General features: G+C 58.4%; 1 protein-coding gene across 1 annotated transcript; it reads right to left on the bottom strand.

Moving 5' to 3' along the window:
- Nucleotides 1–20,021: 20,021 nt before the first annotated feature.
- LOC307065365 (zinc finger protein GLI4-like) lies at nt 20,022–22,663 on the bottom strand (the record flags this gene model as incomplete). The annotated part of the gene is made up of 3 exons (XM_079722167.1): nt 20,022–21,059; nt 21,746–21,847; nt 22,537–22,663. The coding sequence occupies 3 exons, from the start codon at nt 22,661–22,663 to the stop codon at nt 20,143–20,145; spliced, it is 1,146 nt and encodes a 381-aa protein (XP_079578293.1). The 3' UTR covers nt 20,022–20,142.
- Between the last annotated feature and the right edge of the window lie 489 nt (nt 22,664–23,152).

The following is a 23,152-nucleotide window of genomic DNA, read 5'->3' as shown; positions in this document are numbered from 1 at the left end:
CAAGCAAAACTATAGTGACAGAAACGAGATCACTGGTTGCCTCTCAGGATGAGGGGCTGACTTGAAGGGGCAGGAGGAGACTTTCTGGGGTGATGGAAATAGTCTACATCTTGAGAGTGTGGTGGTCGTAAAGGTCAAAGCACATTGTACTTGTTGAAACTCATAAAACCAAACACTTAAGATCTGTGCGTTCCACTGTATGTAAATTATACTTCAGGAAAAAACCCAGTGCTGTGAAAATGAAATAACTTAACTTCCGAGGCACACGTTGCCATCACGTCTCCTTCCCCAAGGCTCCTCTTTCCTTTCCGGTGCTCCTGGCAAGGCGGCGGTAGACAAACTGCAGGCCTCCACGGGCAGGCTTGGAGACCAGCAAGACAGTTTTACCCTCTTCCTGTGGGGCGAAGTACACGAGCTGGGGGCGTGGGCAAAAAGTGAAGGCGCTGTACCCACACTCCAATCTTATTTACTCAATTTTCCACTCCACGTTCACCCCCCAACAGGCTCACTCCGTGCCGTGAACTCGCTGGTGCTGGATAAGATGAAAGCTCAGGCGGAAGGCCCTGCCACACCTGGCACAGTGGAAAGGCTTCTCCCCAGTGTGGATCCTCTGGTGCCGGAAGAAGCCCGACAGGGCCCTGAAGGCACGGCCGCACTCGCCGCACTCGTAAGGCTTCTCCCCGGTGTGGATGCGCCGGTGCTCGCTGAGGAAGGAGCTGCGGCTGAAGGCGCGCCCGCACTCCTGGCAGGCGTAGGGCTTCTCTCCAGTGTGGACCCGCTGGTGCTGAATGAGGTTGGAGCTCTGGCTGAAGGCTTTCCCACACTCTTTGCATTCGTAAGGATTCTCTCCGTGGTGAATTCTCTGGTGGCGGACAACGTTTGAGCTGTGGATGAAGGTTTTCCCGCACTCGCTGCACTCATACAGCCGCTCGCCAGTGTGAATTCTCTGGTGCTTAATGGCGTCTGACCTCTGACTGAAGGACCTGCCACACTCAGCACATTCGTAGGGCTTCTCTCCCGTGTGGATTCTCTGGTGTCTAATGAGGTTGAAGCTCTGGCTGAAGGCTTTCCCACACTCCTTACAAATGTAAGGCTTCTCCCCGTTGTGAATGCGCTGGTGCCTGACGACGTGGGAGCTGTGGATGAAGGCCTTCCCACAGTCGCTGCACTCGTAGGGTTTCTCCCCAGAGTGAATGCTCTGGTGTTTCACCACATCTGAATAGCATTTGAAGCTCCTGTCGCAGGTGCTGCATCGGTAAGGCCGTCCTTTCCAGTGGCCTCTCCTATCGGCCGTGGAGGCTGTATTCAGGGTGATCTCTGACCCAGACACACTGTCCTCATGGCCATTCTGCCCTCCAGTTTCCTCATAAACAACTGGTCCCCGAGGGGAACCTCTGGGCCTCTCTCCAGCTTCCTCATTCCCACAAGGGTCTGGAAACCGCAGTGCCTGGGGAGGCCCCCGTAACAGTCCTGGCACAGCCTGTCCATGGCGCCCCGCTTCTTCTAAGGTTGCCTGCCGTGGCATCAGCCCTGGGCTCTGAGCCCCTTGCTCAGCCACCGAAGCAGCGTAGCAGGAAGCCGGGCTGCCACTCGGTGCCTGTGCTAGGAAAGCTGGAAAAGAGGGGCAGAGATGCACAACTTAGAACTCTGCTAACGACACAGATGCACGGGAGAGCCACGTGATGACGGAACAGGAAGACGCCAGTGGGCAGCAGACACCCATTATCCCGCCTGTCCTCCTCCTGCCCAGCTCTCCTCCCCGACTTCTAACACCTGTGGTCACAGGAATGGACAAGGGACTGGGGAGAGCTAATCAGCAGGCTTCCCTGTGACTCCAGAAAAGGCCCAAGCCTCTAACCTCAGTCTGCCTGGTCTCACGAGTCGGGGGAGACAGACCCCCAGGCTCTGGTGACACCCTGGTACGGCCTCATGGCCTGGAATGCAGAGAGAAGTGGTTGGCAGCAGAGCAGGCACGTGTGGCCGCGTTTGAAAACACTTCCGGTGTCACAGTGGGGAGGGGGCACTCCTGGCACCTAGTGGGTAAAAGCCAGGGAGGTTGCTCAACATCCTGTAATGCACAGGCCACCCCCAAGAGACGCACCTCCAGCCCAAAGTGCCCAGAAGTCTTCCCAGAAGGCAGAACCTGGGCTGCCAGACGTCCTGACCAAGAAGCTCAGTCCCCTGGCACAGATGCTGGTCACCACTCTGACACTGGGACCCAGCCCTCAGCCTCACCTCCCTTCAGGCCATACATCTCGTAGTATATGCTTAGGTCAGCAACCCAGACAGGGTGCTTTCTCTTTATTCCTTTTCTGAATGGGATGTTTTTAGTAACCCGTTTTCCTACATAGTCTGTGTATGGTGGCGTTTGCTAAAATTTAGCCCCAAATTGTGAGACTGAAGAGTGCTGTCTGGGCCGGATCTGGTCAGGAGTAGGGTCAGACAAGGGAGGGAGATGGTGGCCTGGAAGGACTGGGCCCGAAGGGTGGCTCCATGGCTACACCTCTGGGTCATCCCCGACTCACACCCCGAGGGATGATGTGCAGGGACACAGGGTGGCTGAACCACCCGACGCAGGGGCTCCGTGACTTCCTGGGAGAGCAGGTGCAGGTGTGGGAGCCACGGTCACGTCCTCCCCAGGCTCCCACTGCTGAACCAGAACCTTAGGGTAGAGTATGGTGGGGAAAAGCTTGAAATGGCACGTGTCTTTGCCAAGGGAAGACGGCCTGGTTGTTAGCACAGGTCATGTGACAATTCAACAACAGCAACAACAGGCAACTGAATACAAGCCCTCCCCCAAATGTGGCCTGAAATCTTCATGAGAACAGAGGGGCCTGGAGCCCGAGAGGGAGGTGGCCAGCCAGACTGTCATCCACCACACACTTCCTGGTCACCAACCCTGAGCCTAGGCCGGTTGACACTGCTGTACATTAACTCATATATGTGGAACCTAGAAAAATGGTACAGATGAACCGGTTTGCAGGGCAGAAATAGAGACACAGATGTAGAGAACAAACGTATAGACCCAAGGGGGGAAAGTGGTGGTGGGGGTTGCGTGGAGGGTTGTGGGATGAATTGGGAGATTGGGATTGACATGTATACACTGATGTGTATAAAATGGATGACTAATAAGAACCTGCTGTACCAAAAAATACATAAAATTAAAAAAAACCCAGCATGGTATTTGCACAAAAACAGACATATGGATCAATGGGACAGAACAGAGAGCCCAGAAATAAACCCACACACCTATGGTCAATCTTAGACAAAGGAGGCAAGAATATATCATGGTGAAAAGACAGTCCCTTCAGCAGGTGGTGCTGGGAAAGCTGGAGAGCCATATGTAAATCAATGAAGTTAGAACACTCCCTCACACTATACACAAAAATAAACTCAAAATGGCTTAAAGACTTAAACGTAAGACAGCACACCATAAAACTCCTAGAAGATAACATAGGCAAAACATTCTATGACATAAATTGTAGCAATGTTTTCTTAGGTCAGTCTCCCAAAGCAAAAGAAATAAAAGCAAAAATAAACAAATGGGACCTAATCAAACTTAAAACCTTTTGCACAGCAAAGGAAACCATAAACAAAACAAAAAGACAACCTATGGAATGGGAGAAAATATTCACAAACATTGCAACTGACAAGGGCTTAATTTTCAAAATACACAAACAGCTTATCCAACTCAATAACAAAACAACTCAATCAAAAAATGGGCAGAAGACCTAAACAGACATTTTTCCAAAGACATACAGGTGGCCAACAGGCACATGAAAAGATGCTCAACATTGCTAATTATTAGAGAAACGCAAATCAAAGCTACAATGAGGTACCACCTCACACTGGTCAAAATGACCGTCACCAAAAAGTCTGCAAATAATAAATGCTGGAGAGGGTGTAGAGAAAAGGGAACCCTCCTACGCTGTTTGTGGGGATGTAAATTGGTGCGGCCACTATGGAAAACAGTATGGAGGCTCCTTAAAAAACTAAAAACAGAACTACCGTATGACCCAGCAATCCCACTCCTGGGCATATATCGGGAAAAAACTCTAATTCGAAAGGATACATGCACCCCAGTGTTCATAGCAGCACTATTCACAATAGCCAAGACACAGAAGCAACCTAAATGTCCATCAGTAGATGAATGGATATGGTGTGTATATATATATATATATATATATATATATATATATATATATATATATATATATAATGGAATACTACTCAGCCATAAAAGGAATGAAATAATACCATTTGCAGCAACATGCAACAACAGATTATCATATTAAGTCAGACAAAGACAAATATCATATGATATCACTTATATGTGGAATCTAAAAAAATGATACAGGGGCTTCCCTGCTGGCACAGCGGTTAAGAATCCGCCTGCCAACGCAGGGGACACGAGTTCGAGCCCTGGTCTGGGAAGATCCCATCTGCCGTGGAGCAACTAAGCCCGTGCGCCACAACTACTGAGCCTGCGCTCTAGAGCCTATGAGCCACAACTACTGAGCCCCCCAAGTGCCACAACTATTGAAGCCTGCGTGCCTGGAGCCCGTGCTCCGAAACAGAGAAGCCACTGCAATGAGAAGCCCACACACTGCAATGAAGAGTAGCCCCTGCTTGCCGCAACCAGAGCAAAGCCTGCGCACAGCAATGAAGACCCAATGCAGCCAAAATAATTTTAAAAATAAAATAAATTAAAAAATTAAAAAAGTGGGGCTTCCCTGGTGGCACAGTGGTTGAGAGTCCGCCTGCCGATGCAGGGGACACGGGTTCGTGCCCCGGTCCGGGAAGATCCCACATGCCGTGGAGCGGCTGGGCCCGTGAGCCATGGCCGCTGAGCCTGCGCGTCCGGAGCCTGTGCTCCACAACGGGAGAGGCCACAACAGTGAGGCCCGTGGACCGCAAAAAAATAAATAAATAAAATTAAAAAATGATACAAATGAACTTATCTACAAAACAGAAACAGACTCACACAGAAAACAAAGTTATGTTTACCAAAGGGGAAAGGGAGCGGAGGGAGGCATAAATTAGGAGTTTGGGATCAGCAGCTACACACTGCTATATTTAAAATAGGTAAACAACAAGGTCCTACTGTATAGCACATGGAACTATATTATCTTGTAATAACCTATAATGGAAAAGAACACAAAAAAGAACATGCACGTATAACTGAATCACTTTGCTGTACACCTGAAAGTAACACAACATTGTAAATCAACTATAATTTAAAAAATAAAATTCTTGTTCTCAGAGGACTCCAGGTGGGGGGACCAGAGAGAGAGAGAACAGGGTGTAGTGTGTGTCCAGGAGAGCAAAGGAGGGAGGGGCTGAGGGAGCACAGCAGGCATGGGGGTGGGGAGCTGTGATGGTTAGACGCTGCCCAAGCCTAGTAACACCTCCAGAGTAGCAGCCAGGCAGATGGACTTGGGAGCCCCGATTCCTAAGCTGTCCCCACGTCCCTGACCCCTGGCTGCCTCCCTCACCTGTGCATGTGTCCATCAGGGTAGCCCTCTCTGTGGCGTTCTGTGGACCCAGGCTGGGGCTCTGCTTGCTGCTTTCTGCAGAAACACCAGTAGTGGGACACCTGCCTGGAAGAAAGAGAAAGAAAGGGGAGAAAATGACAGGGAGAGTCGGGGTGAGGTCAGAGTACCTTCAGAGAAGGGAGGGTCAGAGCCTGCCCAGAGGGCCCTGAAGGAGCCACCTCACTATAAATCAAGGTCTGAATAAGCAGACATCCCAGAAACTAGTGCTCCACGGGACACCCTCTGGGAACTGTCTAGGCCATGCTGGCTCCCCCACCCCTGCCCCCCAGCAGATTAGGAGCCGAGACAGATGTGGCAGCACCAGTTCCCTGCCCGCTGTGGTCTCAGCTCCACCAGGAACCAACCGGCACCTTTAGTCAGTCCTCGGATGTCTGGACAAATTTCTATGAATTTATGTTTTTTCTTGATAATGACAAAAGATCTGAATATAAATACCAAAAAAGTAACGATCTGAATGGCACAATTTTGGATTGAGGAATGCTTTTGCTAAGCTTGCCACCAAAGGTAAAGTGTGACAGATTTAACTACACAAGGATATTTACTGTCAAAAACAAAACAAATAAACAAAAACGGGAGGGATATTTGCAACACAAAGATTAATATCCTCAATATCTAAAAGCCCACTATATATTCGTGAAAAAGCACGAAAAACTAGTAAAAGTTATGAACAGGTAACCAGCAGAGGAAAATAAACAAGTAGCTGGGACCTCCCTGGTGGTCCAGTGGTTAAGAAACCGCTTTCCAGTGCAGGGGACACGGGTTCCATCCCTGATCGGGGAACTAAGATCCCACACGCCACGGAGCACCTAAGCCCGAGCGCCACAACTACAGAGCCATGCACTCTGGAGCCCATGCGCCCGCAACTAGGAAAGCCCAGGTGCCACAACGAGGAGCCCGCGTGCCTCAGCGTAAATTCCCCCAAGCCACAACTGAGACCCGACGCAGCCTAAAATAAGTAAAATATTAAAAAAAAAAATAAGGCTTAAAAACAGTGGCACCTTATGAGCATATAGACAATTAGGGGAAACAGGCACCTTCATACACCGCTGGAAGAAGAAAAAGTGCACTGGACGGCGGGTAATTCGATGATTTACAAAGGCCTTAAAATTAAACTGTGATTTCACTTCAGGGAACTGTCTGAGGCTGTCCCGGGGCCTTCACACTGGTCGTCACAATGGGCGGGGAAGGCTGTCCCCGGGGCCGTCACAACGGCGGGAGTAGGGCCGCCCCCCGCTTCCGCTCTCCTCCCGGATGTGAGCCCTTTCGCAGGGAGGGCCCAGGACAGACAAGGGCCCCGTGCCCCGTAGGGACGGCCCATCCTTGCGCCCATATTTCTGTTTCCCTCGCGGGCGCGGCCCAGCGTCCACCACCCTCTGCCCAAGCCCAGGTCCGCCGCCACTTACCCGGAGACCCCGCCGCCCGCCGGAAGCGCCGCCTCCCTCTCCCGGGCGGCTCGGGCACTTCCGGTGACGTTCTAGGGCGCCGGAGGACCTGCACTCAGCTGCCCTGGAGGCCGCGGGGGGGCGTGGGCCTGCCTTCGCGAGTTATGCGCGGATTCCCTAGCTTCGCGTGCAAGACCCTCGGTTGCTGTCCGGCCACCTTCACACCGACCGCTCCCGCCCCTGCAGGGCTTCACTCCCCGCACTTCTGGGACGCCTCCCGGGCTCCTGCCCGGGCCGCGAGGCCTCCACCAGGTCCAGGCCTGAGGTCCGGGGAGTAAGCCGGGTTAGGTGACCTTGCTGACTGCGGAATGAGCGAATGCACGGACGGATGAAGTCAGCGCTCGTGGAGAAAGAGGGGAGCACCCCGGGGGAAGAAGCAGGCAGAACCGCAGGGACCGCTTCCCCATGGAGAAGATCCGCCGAGGGGAGGGCGCGCCGAGCCTGCCCGGCCTGGGCGCCAGAGCCTCACAGCGGCTGGGCCTCTGCAGATGGATTCCCCTCCTAAGCCAGGGGCAGCGCAGAAATCCCCTTCCTCCCGCGCGTCGGGCCGCCGCGCCACATTCTCCGGGTTTCCCTCACCGCTGGTTTTCAATGACCACACACTTAAGGGCTTGAAGCATCATGCGTTTATGATCTCATGGCTTCTTGTGTTGCACGAGTCCGGGCACAGCCTGGCCGGTCCTGGGCTGGAGTCTCCCCTAGGCTGCAGGCAAGGTGTTGGCCACGACTGGGGTCTCCCCTGGGGTCTCACGTGGCTGCGGGCAGGATTCAGTTCCCGAGGGCGGGAGTTCTCTGGGCTCCACACGTGATGTGGGGCTGCAGGCTTCCCACAGGAATGGCAGCCTTCGGGTCCTCTGCAGAGTGGATGCTCTTGTGTTTAATCCCAGCTGAGAAAACTTCACAGCGTCTGCCTTAGACACGTGTCGTGGGGCTTAGGCGACGAATGTCCTGTCCCCAGCCCATCACTGAGTTGTCTCTCCGTGCTCTGGGCACTTTCCTGTAGGTGACTCCTGTGGTCTCTCCTCAGCCACCTCATTCTAACCTGCTTCCAGAAACCCCACAGCCCAGAGAGCCCTTGAAATGAGCCCCTGCTCCCTGACATTGTCCCTCCGCAAGATTCTCCTTCTACGGAAGTGTGCTGCTCTGGCACCCACCCCGGGTTCTGAGCCCAGACAGAAGCACAGGTGGAGACTGGCACCCTCACAGCTGGGCTGGGCCTTCGATGGTGGCCCAGTGCCCGGATGGCAGCAGGCCTTACCTCCATCAGCTTCCACCCACCTGTCCAGTGTCGCCTCTTCCTCCAGCTCCCCCAACTGTGAAACCAGTCACGGCTCCCTGAACACGCCAGGCTTGTTCCCGCCTCCCTCTGAGCTTTGCCCATTCCCTTCCCTTTCCGCATCACTGAACACAGGTTGCACCTCTCCAGCCTGCAACCACGTGTCCTCAGGGCGTCACGTGGAGGGACATGGTGTCCATGGGCTCTTCACTGGCTACTGACCATTTTGATCACACGGTCAGTGGCCTCTGGTTTTTTGACCGTGTGGGCACCATTTTCCCCTTGCAACTAATAAACCATCTCGGGAGAAAAGAAAGGTGGAGAAACTGCTCCACACTATAGATTCCTCAGGAGACACAGTGACCACAGGCAGGCTAGGATCCCAGAATGGATGCTGGGTTGGAGGGAAAATGCCACGAGCACAACGAGAAGGCTTGCTTTGTTGAGCATTGTATCAATGTCCAATTACCTGGATTTGGTACCTACACTGTGGTTTTGTAAGAGAATATCGTTGAATATAGGAAATACACACTAAAGGGTTATGGAGCCAAGAGACATAATGGATGCAATCCATTCTAAAAAGATTTGGGGAAGAAAGAATTTGTATAGATATAAAAAAATTAAAAGGTACATTTCTGCCATGTGGTGTGAACTAGTGTGATTTCTTTCTACTTTTCCCCATTTCCCAAATTTTCTACGATATATTCTGTTTATATAATAGGGAAAATGGGCTTTGTCAAAAGTTTTATCAAAACGTGAAATCTTGACAAACAGCATCATTGATGATCTTGTAAAACACGGAGAAAGCCTGTTTTGTTTTTAAGCCCCAAAGCAGGTCATAAACTGCATTACTGAGTTTGTTTTCCGATGGCGCAGGTGAGGCCGACAGCCACACCCCCGGATGCGGGTGGCGAATGGTTTTCTTCTCCAGATGTTCCCACGTGTCCCAGTTTCCTATCACGCACGTGTCGCTTCTACAACCAGGTGCCCGGAGGGAGCTTTCTTCTTCAGAGGCTACAACGACGGCTTCCTCATGGGACACGCACTGGCTTTTCTTTTCCGACAGGTTCAGGGGTGCCCCTGGGGGCCCGTGGCGTGCTTCTGCTCGGGACCCCTTCCTTCTGGGGAGCGCTCCTCTCCCTCTCTTCCTCTAGGTCATTCTGGAACCCCCACCACCCGCTTCTCCAGGAGCTGGGGTGAGAGAGGGCTCTGTACTCTGCAGCCCGGGCTGAGATGGTGTCAGACCTGGGGAAGGCCGGTCAGCGGTTGGAGCCCGAGGCCACACGGGGCCTGCAGAGCTGAGAGGCAGGGAGGGGCCAGAAAATCCAGATTCCTGGGGGTCCTGAAGCAGCTCCTTAATCCCGCCTGCTGCCCGAGCCAGTGCTGAGGGGTTTCTGTCGCTGGCTTTGTTCATGGGTAGTGGGACCACTCAGCTTCCAGGCCCAGGCCCTGGGCACCGGAGAGCTGGCCGGTGCCCAGAGGGCCAGACAGGCTTCAGTGGTGCCAGGGCTGGGCCGGCACGAGGTGGGGAGGGCTGAACTCAGGCTAGCCTGAGGCCCCAAGCGCGCATGTGGTCTGTCCGTCCACTCACAGCCCCAGGGGGATACCACTCAGTCTGCCTGCGCCCAGGCACACTCTCCTTGAACAGCCCTGCACTGTGTTCATCACCTCTTCTGATATCAACCCCCAGAGAGAGACTGTGTTTCCAGAGGAAGGAGCTGGCACATGGAGAAGGCAAGCACCACACCTCACTCAGTCAAGCCTGACTGTGCTGTGCTGACAGATGGGCACTGAATCTCCCCGCTGGAAGCCAGAGGTCCCTGTTCACCACTGGTCAGCGGCTCTGCTCTGCCCGTCTTCCTCCATCCAGGGCCAACAAAACAGGCGCCACTGGAATGCTGCTGCTGGTCGCTGCGGGTGCAGAACAGAAAGGTGGACGAAGCCCACTGGGTCTTCCCAGTTCCCTTTTACTGCCCAGAGCAGCTGGGGCCTACAGTCCTGCCACGACGTAGGGGGAGAGATGAAGGGCCGAGCACAGTGGACAGGCCTTCCAGCGGGCGGCTGGGCGGCAGCAGCAGGGCCAGGAGGGGAGGAACCAGGTAGTCTGGACCCCCATCAACAGCCTAAACAGTTTTCTCTTTGGGACCAAAACCAGCTTCAGAACGCAAGAGCTGAAGCCGGAGTAGCCCTGAGCCTTCTCAGTACCTGCAACCTGCAACTCGCAACCTTCCCACCTCTGGACTCCCCGCCATCCCCGGGGACCCTCTGGAGCCTCTCCCGCAATCCCGCCCAAACGGGGCTCCCCGCACCAGTCTCCTGCCAGCCCACCCTGTGTGTTGAGGCTTTTCACCGCAGAGGCATCAGTAAACGCTGAGTACATACCCACCACGCACTGCATTTATTTGTAAAAATTATAAAAATCATAAAGCACACATAAAAATTAAAACATCTTAAAAAGATGATCTAGGGACTTCCCAGGTAATCCAGTCGTTAAGACTCCACACTCCCAGTGCAGGGGGCCTGGGCTCGATCTTTGGTCAGGGAACTAGATCCTGCATGACGCAACTGAGAGCCTGAAAGCCGCAACTAAAGATCTCTCGTGCAGATCCCCCACGAGGCAACTAAGAACCCGTGTGCTGCAACTAAGACACGGCGCAGCTGAATAACTAACTAAATAAATAAATATTAAAAAAGAAAAAGATGATCTAAAAACTAGACAAGCTTGCCGACGCATCACAAGGGAAAACCTCCAGTATCGTGAGGGCTACTCTTAGCAAAAGCAACACTCCGAAAACGCCAGCCCGACTTCCGCTCCTGACCACTGGCTCCCACAAGCCACCGGGCAGTCCAGGGGACTCACCTGAGCGCAGGCATCCGGAGCGCCACTGCGGCCACTTCCCACGAACGTTATCCATGTCCGGGCCTGTGTTCTAGCCTCTTCTCACAGCCCCATAACCAGAGAAAAGACCCACTAGTCTCAGCTAAGCTCCCAACCCAAAACTCTTGAACGGTCAACTGCTCTATCAGGATCAGGGCCGCCCCTTACGGCGCTCCGCCCCTTACGGCGCTCCGCCCCTTACGGCGCTCCGCCCCTTACGGCGCTCCGCCCCTTACGGCGCTCCGCCCCTTACGGCGCTCCGCCCCTTACGGCGCTCCGCCCCTTACGGCGCTCCGCCCCTTACGGCGCTCCGCCCCTTACGGCGCTCCGCCCCTTACGGCGCTCCGCCCCTTACGGCGCTCCGCCCCTTACGGCGCTCCGCCCCTTACGGCGCTCCGCCCCTTACGGCGCTCCGCCCCTTACGGCGCTCCGCCCCTTACGGCGCTCCGCCCCTTACGGCGCTCCGCCCCTTACGGCGCTCCGCCCCTTACGGCGCTCCGCCCCTTACGGCGCTCCGCCCCTTACGGCGCTCCGCCCCTTACGGCGCTCCGCCCCTTACGGCGCTCCGCCCCTTACGGCGCTCCGCCCCTTACGGCGCTCCGCCCCTTACGGCGCTCCGCCCCTTACGGCGCTCCGCCCCTTACGGCGCTCCGCCCCTTACGGCGCTCCGCCCCTTACGGCGCTCCGCCCCTTACGGCCTTTGCATGTTAAGAGTTATTTTAAAAATAGGATTAATATGCCCAAAGGAAATATTTGAACGAAATATTTGCGGGTATTTACCCCCGACCCGAAACAGTCTTGTCCCTTTCATAGAACTGGACGCGGGTAACTTGGCAGCGAACACTTTGCACTCTGAGGGGCGGCCGTGGAGACGCGCCGTAAGGGGCGGAGCGCCGTAAGGGGCGGAGCGCCGTAAGGGGCGGAGCGCCGTAAGGGGCGGAGCGCCGTAAGGGGCGGAGCGCCGTAAGGGGCGGAGCGCCGTAAGGGGCGGAGCGCCGTAAGGGGCGGAGCGCCGTAAGGGGCGGAGCGCCGTAAGGGGCGGAGCGCCGTAAGGGGCGGAGCGCCGTAAGGGGCGGAGCGCCGTAAGGGGCGGAGCGCCGTAAGGGGCGGAGCGCCGTAAGGGGCGGAGCGCCGTAAGGGGCGGAGCGCCGTAAGGGGCGGAGCGCCGTAAGGGGCGGAGCGCCGTAAGGGGCGGAGCGCCGTAAGGGGCGGAGCGCCGTAAGGGGCGGAGCGCCGTAAGGGGCGGAGCGCCGTAAGGGGCGGAGCGCCGTAAGGGGCGGAGCGCCGTAAGGGGCGGAGCGCCGTAAGGGGCGGAGCGCCGTAAGGGGCGGAGCGCCGTAAGGGGCGGAGCGCCGTAAGGGGCGGAGCGCCGTAAGGGGCGGAGCGCCGTAAGGGGCGGAGCGCCGTAAGGGGCGGAGCGGGCGGGCCTGAACCTGATAGAGCAGTTGACCGTTCAAGAGTTTTGGGTTGGGAGCTTAGCTGAGACCAGTGGGTCTGACGGCTGTACACAATCTTCCCCAGCGCCTGAGCTCTCGTGTAGGCCTCGGCCAGGGCTGCCATTAGGGCGACCACGGGCGCTCAGGCGCTACATTTCCCTTCTTGTCTGTCAACAGCAAAGCCGCCAGGTCTCCCAGGAAGAGCAAGGGCGTGGCCGCCTTACTTCGACCGTCTGTCCCGCCCGTGACCGGGACTCTGTTCTCACTTGTTTCACTGGGCAGCCCTGGGGCGGTGAGGGTTGGGGGAGGGTGCGGGCGAGGGGGCGAGTGCCGGCATCTTAACTGGGGTGCAGGGGCCAGTTTCAGCGAGGGTCCGCGTGCTGCATCCATGGTGTCCACAGCGCCCTCCAGTGGAAGGTCGGCTTGGCGCGGCACAGGCCCCGGTGCACCCCTGCGGTCCCAGTCAGCGGAAAGGGTTCTCCCTGGTGAGGATGCGCTGGTGCCAGAAGCAGCCCGACAGGGTCCTGAAGGCACGGCCGCGCTCGCCGCACTGGTAGGGCTTCTCCCCGGTGTGGACCCGCTGGTGCTGAACGAGGTTGGAGCTCTGGCTGAAGGCCTGACCGCACTGCTGACACGCAAGGGGCTTCTCGCTGTTGTGGAACCGCAGGTGCTGCGTGAAGTGAGAGCTGTGCACGAAGGCCTTGCCGCAGTAGCCGCACGCGTAGGGCTTCTCGCAGGTGTGGACCCTCTGGTGCTTCACCAGGTCCGACCTGCGGCGGAAAGCCCTCCCGCACTTGCGGCACTGGGGAGGCTTCTCCCTGCTTGGAAGCTGCCACTGCTCCAGGACGTGGGCCCCTCACGGGGAGGCCTCGGGGCGCACGGCCCGGTGCAGTGCTGGTTCGCCCGCTGGGGCTCCCCACGCCTGCTGGATTCTGAGTGGCTCCTCCAGCCGGGGTCGCAGCTACCCGGGATCCCTCCTGCGCGGTCTTCCTGGCGCGTCACCAGGCTGGCGGTCATGGTTCCTCTCTTCCTCGGGACCCGCCTGGTGCGTGCAGGCCTTGTGTGGCAGCCCTGCCCGCCCCTGTGAACCCCGATGGCTTCTGCACGGCCCGGCAGGTCCCTGGCCCTGTGGCCCGGGCCTTAGGACCTTTGTCCCCGGGATACCGTGCGGTTCTGCCCCAGAATCTGCTCCTCGCTCTGAACTCCGTCCTCATGGTCTGAAACCAGAAAGGGAGGCAGCAAATGACACCAGACTCTGAACCAGAGCATGGAGAGACTTCGGCCAAGGCCGCATCATCTCATTTAAATCAGTGGGGCGGGAACAAGGAAATTAGGCCCTCTGTCTGGGATGGGGTTATGCAGGGATCAAGGTCAGGTCGCGGAAGGGTGTTTGTTCGAAGGACACAAACTCCCAAAACACTATTAAAAAGAAATCTGGGAGCACTCCTAACCACTTCCAGTTTGGTGCTCTCTGATTCCAAACGATTTTTTCTCAAATAAACTCTTAAAGACAAAATTTAAAAAAAAGAAAAGAATTCTGTTAAAACCTGTCCTCCTTGAGGACTAGCCTTCAATTTCCCCTGAGATCTGGAGCCTGGCTGATCCCTGTGGCAAGGCAGCAGGGCTGGGGGGAGGGCACTGGGAACAGCCCGAGGAGGCTGCACACTGAATGACAGATGTTAAGGTCAGGACCTGTGGCCCAAGGGACAAAGACCAGGGCTCGAGAGGGGAGTACCATGTCCCTGGGTCCCCGCCTCCGGAAGAGGAGAGCCTGGCCCGGTCCCCTAGCAGAGAGGGGAGTACCATGTCCCTGGGTCCCCGCCTCCGGAAGAGGAGAGCCTGGCCCGGTCCCCTAGCAGGCAGAGTGGGGGTGAGGTCACAGCGGGTGACAGCGCTGCCATCGGTGAGATGAGGATTCGTGCTGATCCGTGGAGAGGTCCTGAGGAAAACACACCCCAGCTGTGCAGATGGGGCCGTGCCCGGAGCCAGATGCTCTCCCCAAGGGCACACTGGCCTGGACTTAGCAAGGTCCACCCGGACACTCCAGGATGAGCTTCTCTGAAAGGGAAACCCGGGCTTTCCCGGGATTTTCAAATCTTCCAGCGGACTCCCTAAAATAAGTTGGGAGAAGCATGGTTTGGGAACCTAACCTGTGGCCGTCCAGGCCCTGGGCCCAGCAGGCCGGGGGCGCCCTCCTCGCGCACGGACAAAGCTCGGGCGCCGGGGGTCGAGGCCGCCGGCCACGGTACCGAGAGCGGCGGGGGGCGCGGCTGGCTGGTCGCGCTGACGGCGGGAGGGAGCCAGGCGCGACGCCGCGTCCCCCGCCGGCCTGGCTGCAGGGCCCAGCGACCAGCACCGCGGGGTATCTCACCCACCACCCCCTGGGCCCCGGTGGGAGCCGGAGCCGGAAGTACGCGCCGCGCCCACAGGGAGCCCCGCCCCGCCGGCACTTCCGGGAGCTCTAGGAAGCTCGGGGGACCCTCTGGGGGGACCCGCCCAGGAGAGCGGCCGGGGGGAGGGCTCCTGGGGAGGAGTCCCGGGGAGAGGCTCTGGGGGACCCGGAGAGCCTCTGGGCCGTGGACCTGCGCCCGGAGGCGTGCGCGCGTCCCCGGAGCTGTCCGAGGTGCTGGGCTGCACTGCCGATGGGGCCTCTGGGAGGGAAAGAGCAAGGGGACCCGGCGTGTAGGGCCCGGAAGGCCGTAGGAAGGGCTCTGGGGAGGAATGACGCACGCTGGCTTGGACTGAGGTGAGAACATTACCGTCCATTGCTAAGGCAAGTCCACAAACCCTGCGACCAGCTGAGGGAACTGAGTGCTTAGAAAAGAACCGCAGGGGGGAGGAGACGGACCCTGGCCTGACCACTACCTTCAAATCCTGAGGCTTCTTCCAGTGAGTGCAGCCAGGCTACCACAGGCCCAGAGGGCAGAGCTGGGAGCAGCTGGCGGTGAGAGGGCAGGTCCTGGCGCGAGGCAGGGCTGTCCGGCAGTTCGCGGTGCCTCTCCAGGTGGTGTCTGAGTGGGGCTTGGACCACTGCCTGTGCAGATGCACCTGCTTTGAGGGACTAGGTGAGACCAGAGGTTCCCAAGCCTGGCACACTGTCAACATCACTGGGGGTGTCAGAACTAAATCCGGATTCCCTGGCTCCACCCCAGGCCTATTGAATCTGTCTTCCCTGGCGTGGGGCCTGGGAATCTGTGTTTTTCAGCAAGCTCTGCGCCCAGGAGGAGCCTCTGATACTCATTCCTCAGGGGTCTGGGTCCGGCATAACCCCTCCTTCAGCTCAGAGACCCCTGTCAGAGACCTCTGAAGAACAGTTTGTTTCACTTTCCCTAGTGGAGTTGGAAAAGTCCTGCCAGATCTGATTTAGCCTGCAGCCTTGGGTTTAAAAGACAAAGTCAGGGGATCTGACCGTTGACACACTTGGGTGACCCCAGTGACTGTTTAACCATGCAGCAGTGCACAGGCCACCGCCGTGCTGCACACCAAGGACAGAGCTGGGTGAGACGTGCTGTGCGGAAAAGCAGCTCCTAGATGGGGACACGCACAGCCCAGAGCAGGTGCTCAGAAAGGGTTTGCTGAATGAATGGGATGGAAATAAATCAGCGTAATAAACTATCACGAGGGAGGATGTATGTTTTCCAGGTGGGAAGTGGATGTTAACTTCTGCTTCTGGCCTGTGCTCTGCTGGTTCTTCACATAATGATCTAGTTTAGTGCTCAGAGGAACCTTGTGATGTACTCAATAGAATCACGATTGCCAATTTACCGATGCAGCTTAGAGAGGGTACGGACCTTGCCCAGGTGGCACAGAAGTGAGTGGCAGAGCTGGGCTACAAAGTGGAGTGACTGTCCTTCGAAGCTGGACGCTGGGAGGGCCTGCCTTCCTGCCCACCTGCGCTGGGGCACACGGCGCAGGGCAGATGAGCCCATAGACCACGTCTTGGCTTCCACCTCTGGGCCATCATTAATCTGGCGTCTCTCAAAGTCCGAAACCCTTGGAATACTGAGGTAGCCCAATATGGAATGTTGCATAGCAACTGGAAAAGACAAGCGCGTGGACAATACTGATATTGAAAACGTGTGCAGAGGACCTTATGGTTCTGTTTGCCCATCCCAGCATCCTGCAGCCAGCCATGGGTGTGACCTTGAATCAGGCTGAATGACAATCTCTGGGCCCATCTCCCTGATTACAGCCCTTGGCCCAGGGATGGACAGTGAGCAGCATGAGACCCCAGCAGGAACCAGCAGAGCCCTTCCTTGGATGCTTCCCTTACCCTTCTAGTGGCTAAAATAGATACGAAAGGGTCTGGGGCTGCTTTGAGCTCTGCTCTGTGCCACGGGGAGAGAGCACATCCGTATCAGGAGGAATGAGGCCAACCCTACGGCATTAAGTACCATCTTATCCTGGCTCGAGACGCTTAATTGTATGTGTCAACGGGACTGGGCCGCAGGGTGTCCAGATATTTGGTCAAACGTTATTCTGAGTGAGATCAACATCTGAGGCAGCAGGCTGAGTAAAGCAGGTGGTTCTCCCTAACGTGGGTGGGCCCCAGCCAATCAGCTGAAAGACTGAACAGGACAAGAAGACAAAGGAACACGGAGCTCCTCCTGCCTGACTGCTGAGCTGGGGCGTCACTCACTCTACCTTTGGACTTGGACTGAAACCCTGGCTTTTCTTGGTCCTGGGCCTGCCGGCTTCCAGACTGGAACTATGCCATCAGCGGTCCTGGGTCTCCGGCATCCTGACTGCAGGTCTCAGAACTTCTCAGCCTCCGTAATCTTGTGAGCCAATTCCTAAGAATACCTACCTACCTATCTACCTGTCTCTCCAATTGAGTCTGTTTCTTTGGAGAGCCCTAATACATCTTTTTTTTTTTTTCCCTAATTAGAAAACAAATTTGGAGGCTAATAACTTGTCCAACCTTACACTTAAGTGTAGAGTTGGGCTTTAAGTTTCAAAGTCGATTCTCTTAACCATCATGCCACAGTGCTTATATTCATGTAAAAATAAAACCCCTTGTATCCAACTGAAAAGTGTCCACATTTAGGCCCAGCTTTGTCGTTATTTCCCACCTCACAGGCACACGCAGCCCGCTCCACACTCTGCGCAGAGCCCAAGATGGATTGTCAGCTCCTGGACCCTCTTCCCTGTGCGGGGCCCTGGGGGCTCCTCACAGGACCACCTTTCTTTAGGGCTCGAGCTCCTTTAAGGTCGAAAGCAGATACTGCCCCTACACAAGTGACCACTTCCTGGACCCTGAAACGCACAGGGACCGCTTTCCCAGTGCCTCACTCCTTCTCCCTCAATGTTCTTTTACACTCGCCGTGGCCGGCCCTGGCCCCAGGTGGCTTTCTGCTGAGGCTGTCCATTAACAGTGTTCCTGACCTGTCCCTGGTTGTCGACAGAGCCTTTCCAGGAGCCCCTTTTATGGGTTTTTGCTGTGTGCCTGGTGGCGTGCAAAGGATTCTATGGCCGTCCTCCCAATCACCCTATGCGGTGCCAACAGACGGCTGTCCCTATTTCCAGAGGAGGAAACAGGCTCCCTGAGGGACGGTAAGTGCCCGGGCCGGCATCAGGGCCGGCAGACCCTAACCCTGGTCCCCCGGAGACCAGGGGGTCACTTCAGGGAAGAGCATGAGGCTGGCTGGAGCCGAGGACACGGGCCTGGGTGGGAGGGAGAGCAGCCCATGGGGTTGGAGATAACGGGGTCAGTGGGAGGCGAGGGACAGTGGCCGCTACGCTAGAGACACTCGCAACCAGGGCTGGATAGAGGCTCCAGAGCAGGCCGGGGCACAGGGCTGGAACAGGAGGATGACGATGGCGGGGAAGGAGGGGCATGATGCCTGTGCCTGACACGAGGCAGGAGGACAATGCAGAGACTCCGGGCTGTACCCACGTCCCAGGAGCGGTCAGGGGTCGAGAACTGTAACATCCTGTGCAGCCAGATACTGATAAACCTGGGCAGCCACAGCAGGCAGAGAAGATGCCCTGAGGAGTCCTTGTCTGGGTCCTGCCGGGTGTTCCAGGTTCCCGGGAAGTGCTGAATGCATCAGATGGAACCCTGGAGAGAGAACCGGTCCCAAGCCAGCAAACACAAATGCCATTCAGCCCATCTCGGCGGGCCGCATGCGACAAGGGAGGACACAGAGCCTTTGCTGAGAGTTTACCTCCTGGCACCGAGGAGCTGCAGCTGGGGGCGGTTGGTTCCACGCTCCCCTCCTCTGGGCAGCCTTCCTAACTTGCACGCCTGCTGCTCAGTGGCCTGGGAGCTTCCACCCTGTCCCTGTCCCGTCACCGAGGGTCTGCCGGGCCACCTCCAGGACAGTCTAGGACAGTGTGGAGGACTGCCGGGCTCTGCTCTGGGGCTGCCCGCTAAGTCCGGTTGTGGTGCAGGTATCCGAGTCCAGCCTTGGTGCTGAGGCTGCAGGATGACCCTTCTGGAGCACAGGCTGAGCCGCCGCTCCCCGGAAAGCCCTGGGGGCTCTGCTCGCCCGCTCTGCAGCCTGGCTGCCCAAGGTGGAAGCTTCACAGTACCCAACAGCCGCGTGGGATTAGGGACAGGGGACTGGGGAGAAGGTGGGTGTCCCTTGTCTTCCAGGGCGTCACAGTGCACCAGCAAAGACGACTCAAGGAGGTGTTCTGACCCTCGGAGGGGAGTCCAAAGCGCTTGATGGCTTCGGGGCCCTGGGAGTGTAGCCTGGAGAGGGGGCAGCCCAACCACAGGGCTCTCCATTGGGGTCACTGGGAAAGAGGACGCGGAGGCGAGGCGGAGTTATACGCTGGAGAGGGGCCGGGCAACTCCTCCGTGTGTGGTGCAGGTGGGGGGGTCCCAAAGCTGTCCAGGAAGGAGCAGGCAGGAGGAGCCCCCACCCAGCCGGGCTCTCCCCTTTCCCACAGGGGCTGGAGAGCTACAGGGCAGTCACGGCAGATCTGAAGCCGGCTACAGCCAATGCCCAGCTGCAGTTGCCTAGACGGGTCAAGCAGGGAACCCCTGGGGCCCCGGCTTCCTGGGGCTGGAGGCAGCTATGAAGGCTGGGCAGGGCCACCTTCCACTGAAGCCCGCTGGCCTCAGGCAGCCACCAGTAGGTGCAGAGGCAGGGTGAGAAGGCAAACAGCACACCCGAGGGCGTGCTGCAGAGAGAACATGCTACACACATTCTCCCAGACGCATGAGGAAACCAAACCACCAGAGACTACAGCCCAGGGTGAGAGCGGGCAGCCCGGGCCCGCCCCGTCTCTGCCAGCGCCCCCCAACCCGTCTGGAAACCACCCGTCCTGGGGTGCCTGACCCCGCCCTGGCTATGGCTCTGGTAAGTCACGACGCCTGCAGGCCTCGGTCGCTAGGGCTCTGCCTTAGGCCCCTCACTCCTCTACCGAGAGGAGCCCTCAGGGATGGGGGGCAGCCACGTGGCCTTCCTCCCGCGTCCATCAAGTACACAGACTTTATTCGGGACACGCACGAGACGCCGGCTGCGCCAGCCAGGAGGCGCGAAGGCGGGAGCCCTCCGCGGGAGCTCGCCTCCACCTCAGGCTGCTGATGCCGGCCCCGCGCCCGCTACTCCCGGTAGTGCACCCTCTGGTGCTGGATGAGCTGGGAGCTCTGGCCGAAGGCTTTGCCGCAGGCACCGCAGGCGAAGGGCTTCTCGCCCGTGTGGGTCCGCAGGTGCCGGAAGAAGTGCGAGCGGCCGCGGAAGGCCTTGCCGCAGTCGGGGCACTCGTAGGGCTTCTCGCCCGTGTGGATGCGCTGGTGCTCGATGAGCACCGAGCTCCAGATGAAGGCCTTGCCGCACTGGCTGCAGGCGTACGGCTTCTCGCCCGTGTGCAGCCGCTGGTGCCGCACCAGGTTGGAGCTCTGGCTAAAGGCCTGGCCGCACTCGCCGCACTCGTACGGCTTCTCGCCGTTGTGGATGCGCAGGTGCTGCGTGAAGTGCGAGCTGTGGCTGAAGGCGCGGCCACACTTGCCGCACTCGTAGGGCTTCTCGCCCGTGTGGATGCGGTGGTGCTGGATGAAGCCCGACCAGCCGCGGAAGCGCTTGCCGCACTCGTGGCAGGCGTAGGGCTTCTCGCCCGTGTGGATGCGCTGGTGCTTCAGCAGCAGTGAGTTGTACTGGAAGCTCTTGCCGCAGGCCTCACACCTGTGCGGCTTCCCGCCCCGCGGGCCACCCTGCCGGGCCCCGAGGCCCGAGCCCCGGCCGAGGCTGCCCGCCAGCTCGGCTGCGCACCCCGGGACGCCCTCTGTCCCCGAGGCTCCCTGCAGCCCGAGCGGCCCACGCCAGGTGCCTCTCTTCTGGGGGCGGGGCCCGGCCCCCGGCCGCTCCAGGCTGCACTCCTGCCCCAAGCTGTCCCCACACTTGGGTCTACGGGGAAGGCTCCTCAGAAGGGTCCTGAGCACCCCCGTGTCCTGGTCCGCCTCGTCTCCAGGACTGTGCGGCTGGGGAGACGACGGGCCCTGCTCGCGCTCCAACTGGGGATCTGAAATGAGAAACGGGAGAGGCGGAAGCACTCAGCCGCCCACCAGGCTGTCCCTCCGCGGGGACCCCCGTCCCATTCCAGATGACAGGACCAGGGTGAGAACACACAGGGCGCGTGTGCATGTGGAGGGGGTTGGCCTGACAGGAGATTCAGACTCGGAGCCAAGCAGAAAAGCCCCTGATCCTGAGGACGCTGCCCACACGGCCCCGGAGCTGCTCCACGGATCCCCAGGGGACACCCCAAGGGCTCCTCTAGGGGAGAGAGGCCGGGGGTGGGGTGGGGAGGGAGAGAAACGAGGAGCTGAGGGCCTGGATGAGCGAAGCCCCAGGGGAAGGGGGTGGGGACCAGAGCTCGATTTAGGGGACAAGTGGAGGCTGAGGGCAGTACACAGGGGGGCCAGGACGACTCCCCGATTGCTGGCCAGTGGTGCCAAGTCAGACACTCTAGCCGGACAGGCAGGTGGATATGGGGGTCTGCGCTGCTCTCACAGCCCAGAAAGTGTCAGCAACAAGACCGGGACTGAACGGCGGGAGGGGCTGTGGGGGACAGAAGTGAGCGCTGAGCCGGGGACAAGTGGGGCCCCGGGGCCTGGCAGCGGTGGTGGGCGCTGCACGGAGCCTGGCGTGCAGCAGCCGCAGGTAAACGCGCTTCTGGGCGGGGCCCCGCAGCAGGTTCCGCTCGCTCACCTGGCCAGCAGGTGCCTCTGCCAGTCTGGGCCTCCTCCACGTCCCGGAGATCCTCCTCCTGTGGTGGCTGGGAGAGCACCTCAGGGCTGCAGCCGGGGAAGCCTGGGGGTCACAGGGGGGCTGGGGCTCATCTCCCCTCCTCTAGAATGGGTTGTACCCCCCAACACACCTCCTTGTCCTCTGGAGGCTCGCTGAGTGGGACGGAACACATCTACCTGGGCCCTCGTCCTGGCGGTCAAGAGCTTATCTGTGTCCTCGACTGTGAGGGGAGTGAGGCCAGGCCTCCTGTGGGACATGGGGCATGGAAGGGAGCCCGGACTGTCTGACGGCTGAGTGTGAGCAGGGTCCAGGGGCACCACACACCGCAGGGCTTGGACATCCTCCCCGACCAGTTGTCGGCTATTTCCACACTTGGACACCCCCAGATCCTGCCGGGGGGCGGAGCAAGGCTGATGGCTCCATCCCTGCAGGTCCCTGGGGGTCCCCACCCAAACCAGCTTGCCCAGAACTCTGGAGACCATTTTCCTGGCGTGGGATCAAAGGCTCGGAGAGGGAGATAAGGTGACTGACTCCCCTCACACAGGCCTGGCCATCGAGGCTGCTTTCTTTGCACCCCTCATCCCCTGAAGAAACACACTTCAAGGGACCGTCCTCTAGGGAGCCACTGCTCACACAGCTCAACCCCTAGCCTCAAGCACTGCTGCCCGAGTCCCAACCCAAGCACCAGGGTGCAGGAGCCCCAGCGCCCAGTGAGTTGCCTGCCTGCAGTGACGGTGCAGGGAGGTAAGTACCATGTTGATGGCCGTGGAGGTGAAGCTGGGCCTCGTGGTGGTGGTAGGCTCCAGCGGTCTCCGGTGACTCGAAAGTGACAGTGGACAGGACATGAGGGGGCTCCTGACCGTCCCCCAGGGCCGCCATCTTCCCCCAAGGCCTGCTGGAGGAGTGCACACCTGGGAGCCGGGGAAACGAAAACCACGGCGAGATGAGGGGGTCAGAGGGATGTGCGGGGTGGGGCTGATCAGCCACAGGTGAGCTGGAGGCTCCTTCCCCGGGGGAGGGACTAAACGCCAAGAGGTAACCTGTGCGGCCCACAGTGTGAGGCCACCGGGGCCCCTGGTGTGTTAGTTCCACCACGGGCACAGCACCAGCACACCCACACGAACTGAACCCAAGCTCTCCTCCCAGCAACGCCTGCAACGTCCTCCCAACCCAAGGCCTTGCCCACGGAGAAAAGCAAGCTGGTTCTCCAGAAAAACCTCCCCCATCACAGCTGGGGGCCGCTGGCCCTGGGGAGAGGAAAAAACTGAACCTTGCCTGCCGGAGCAGGAACGTCCTAGGTTAAATCTTAACGAGACGTTTCCAGAGAGGAAAACCCCCCTCAGAGGCTGCAGGCTGGGACCCCTCACA

This window comes from Hyperoodon ampullatus (genome assembly GCF_949752795.1).
Source record: "Hyperoodon ampullatus genome assembly, chromosome: 17".
Classification (NCBI taxonomy): Eukaryota; Metazoa; Chordata; class Mammalia; order Artiodactyla; family Ziphiidae; genus Hyperoodon; species Hyperoodon ampullatus.
Note: the sequence above shows the minus strand (reverse complement) of the source record. Positions and strands in the feature narration are given on the sequence as shown.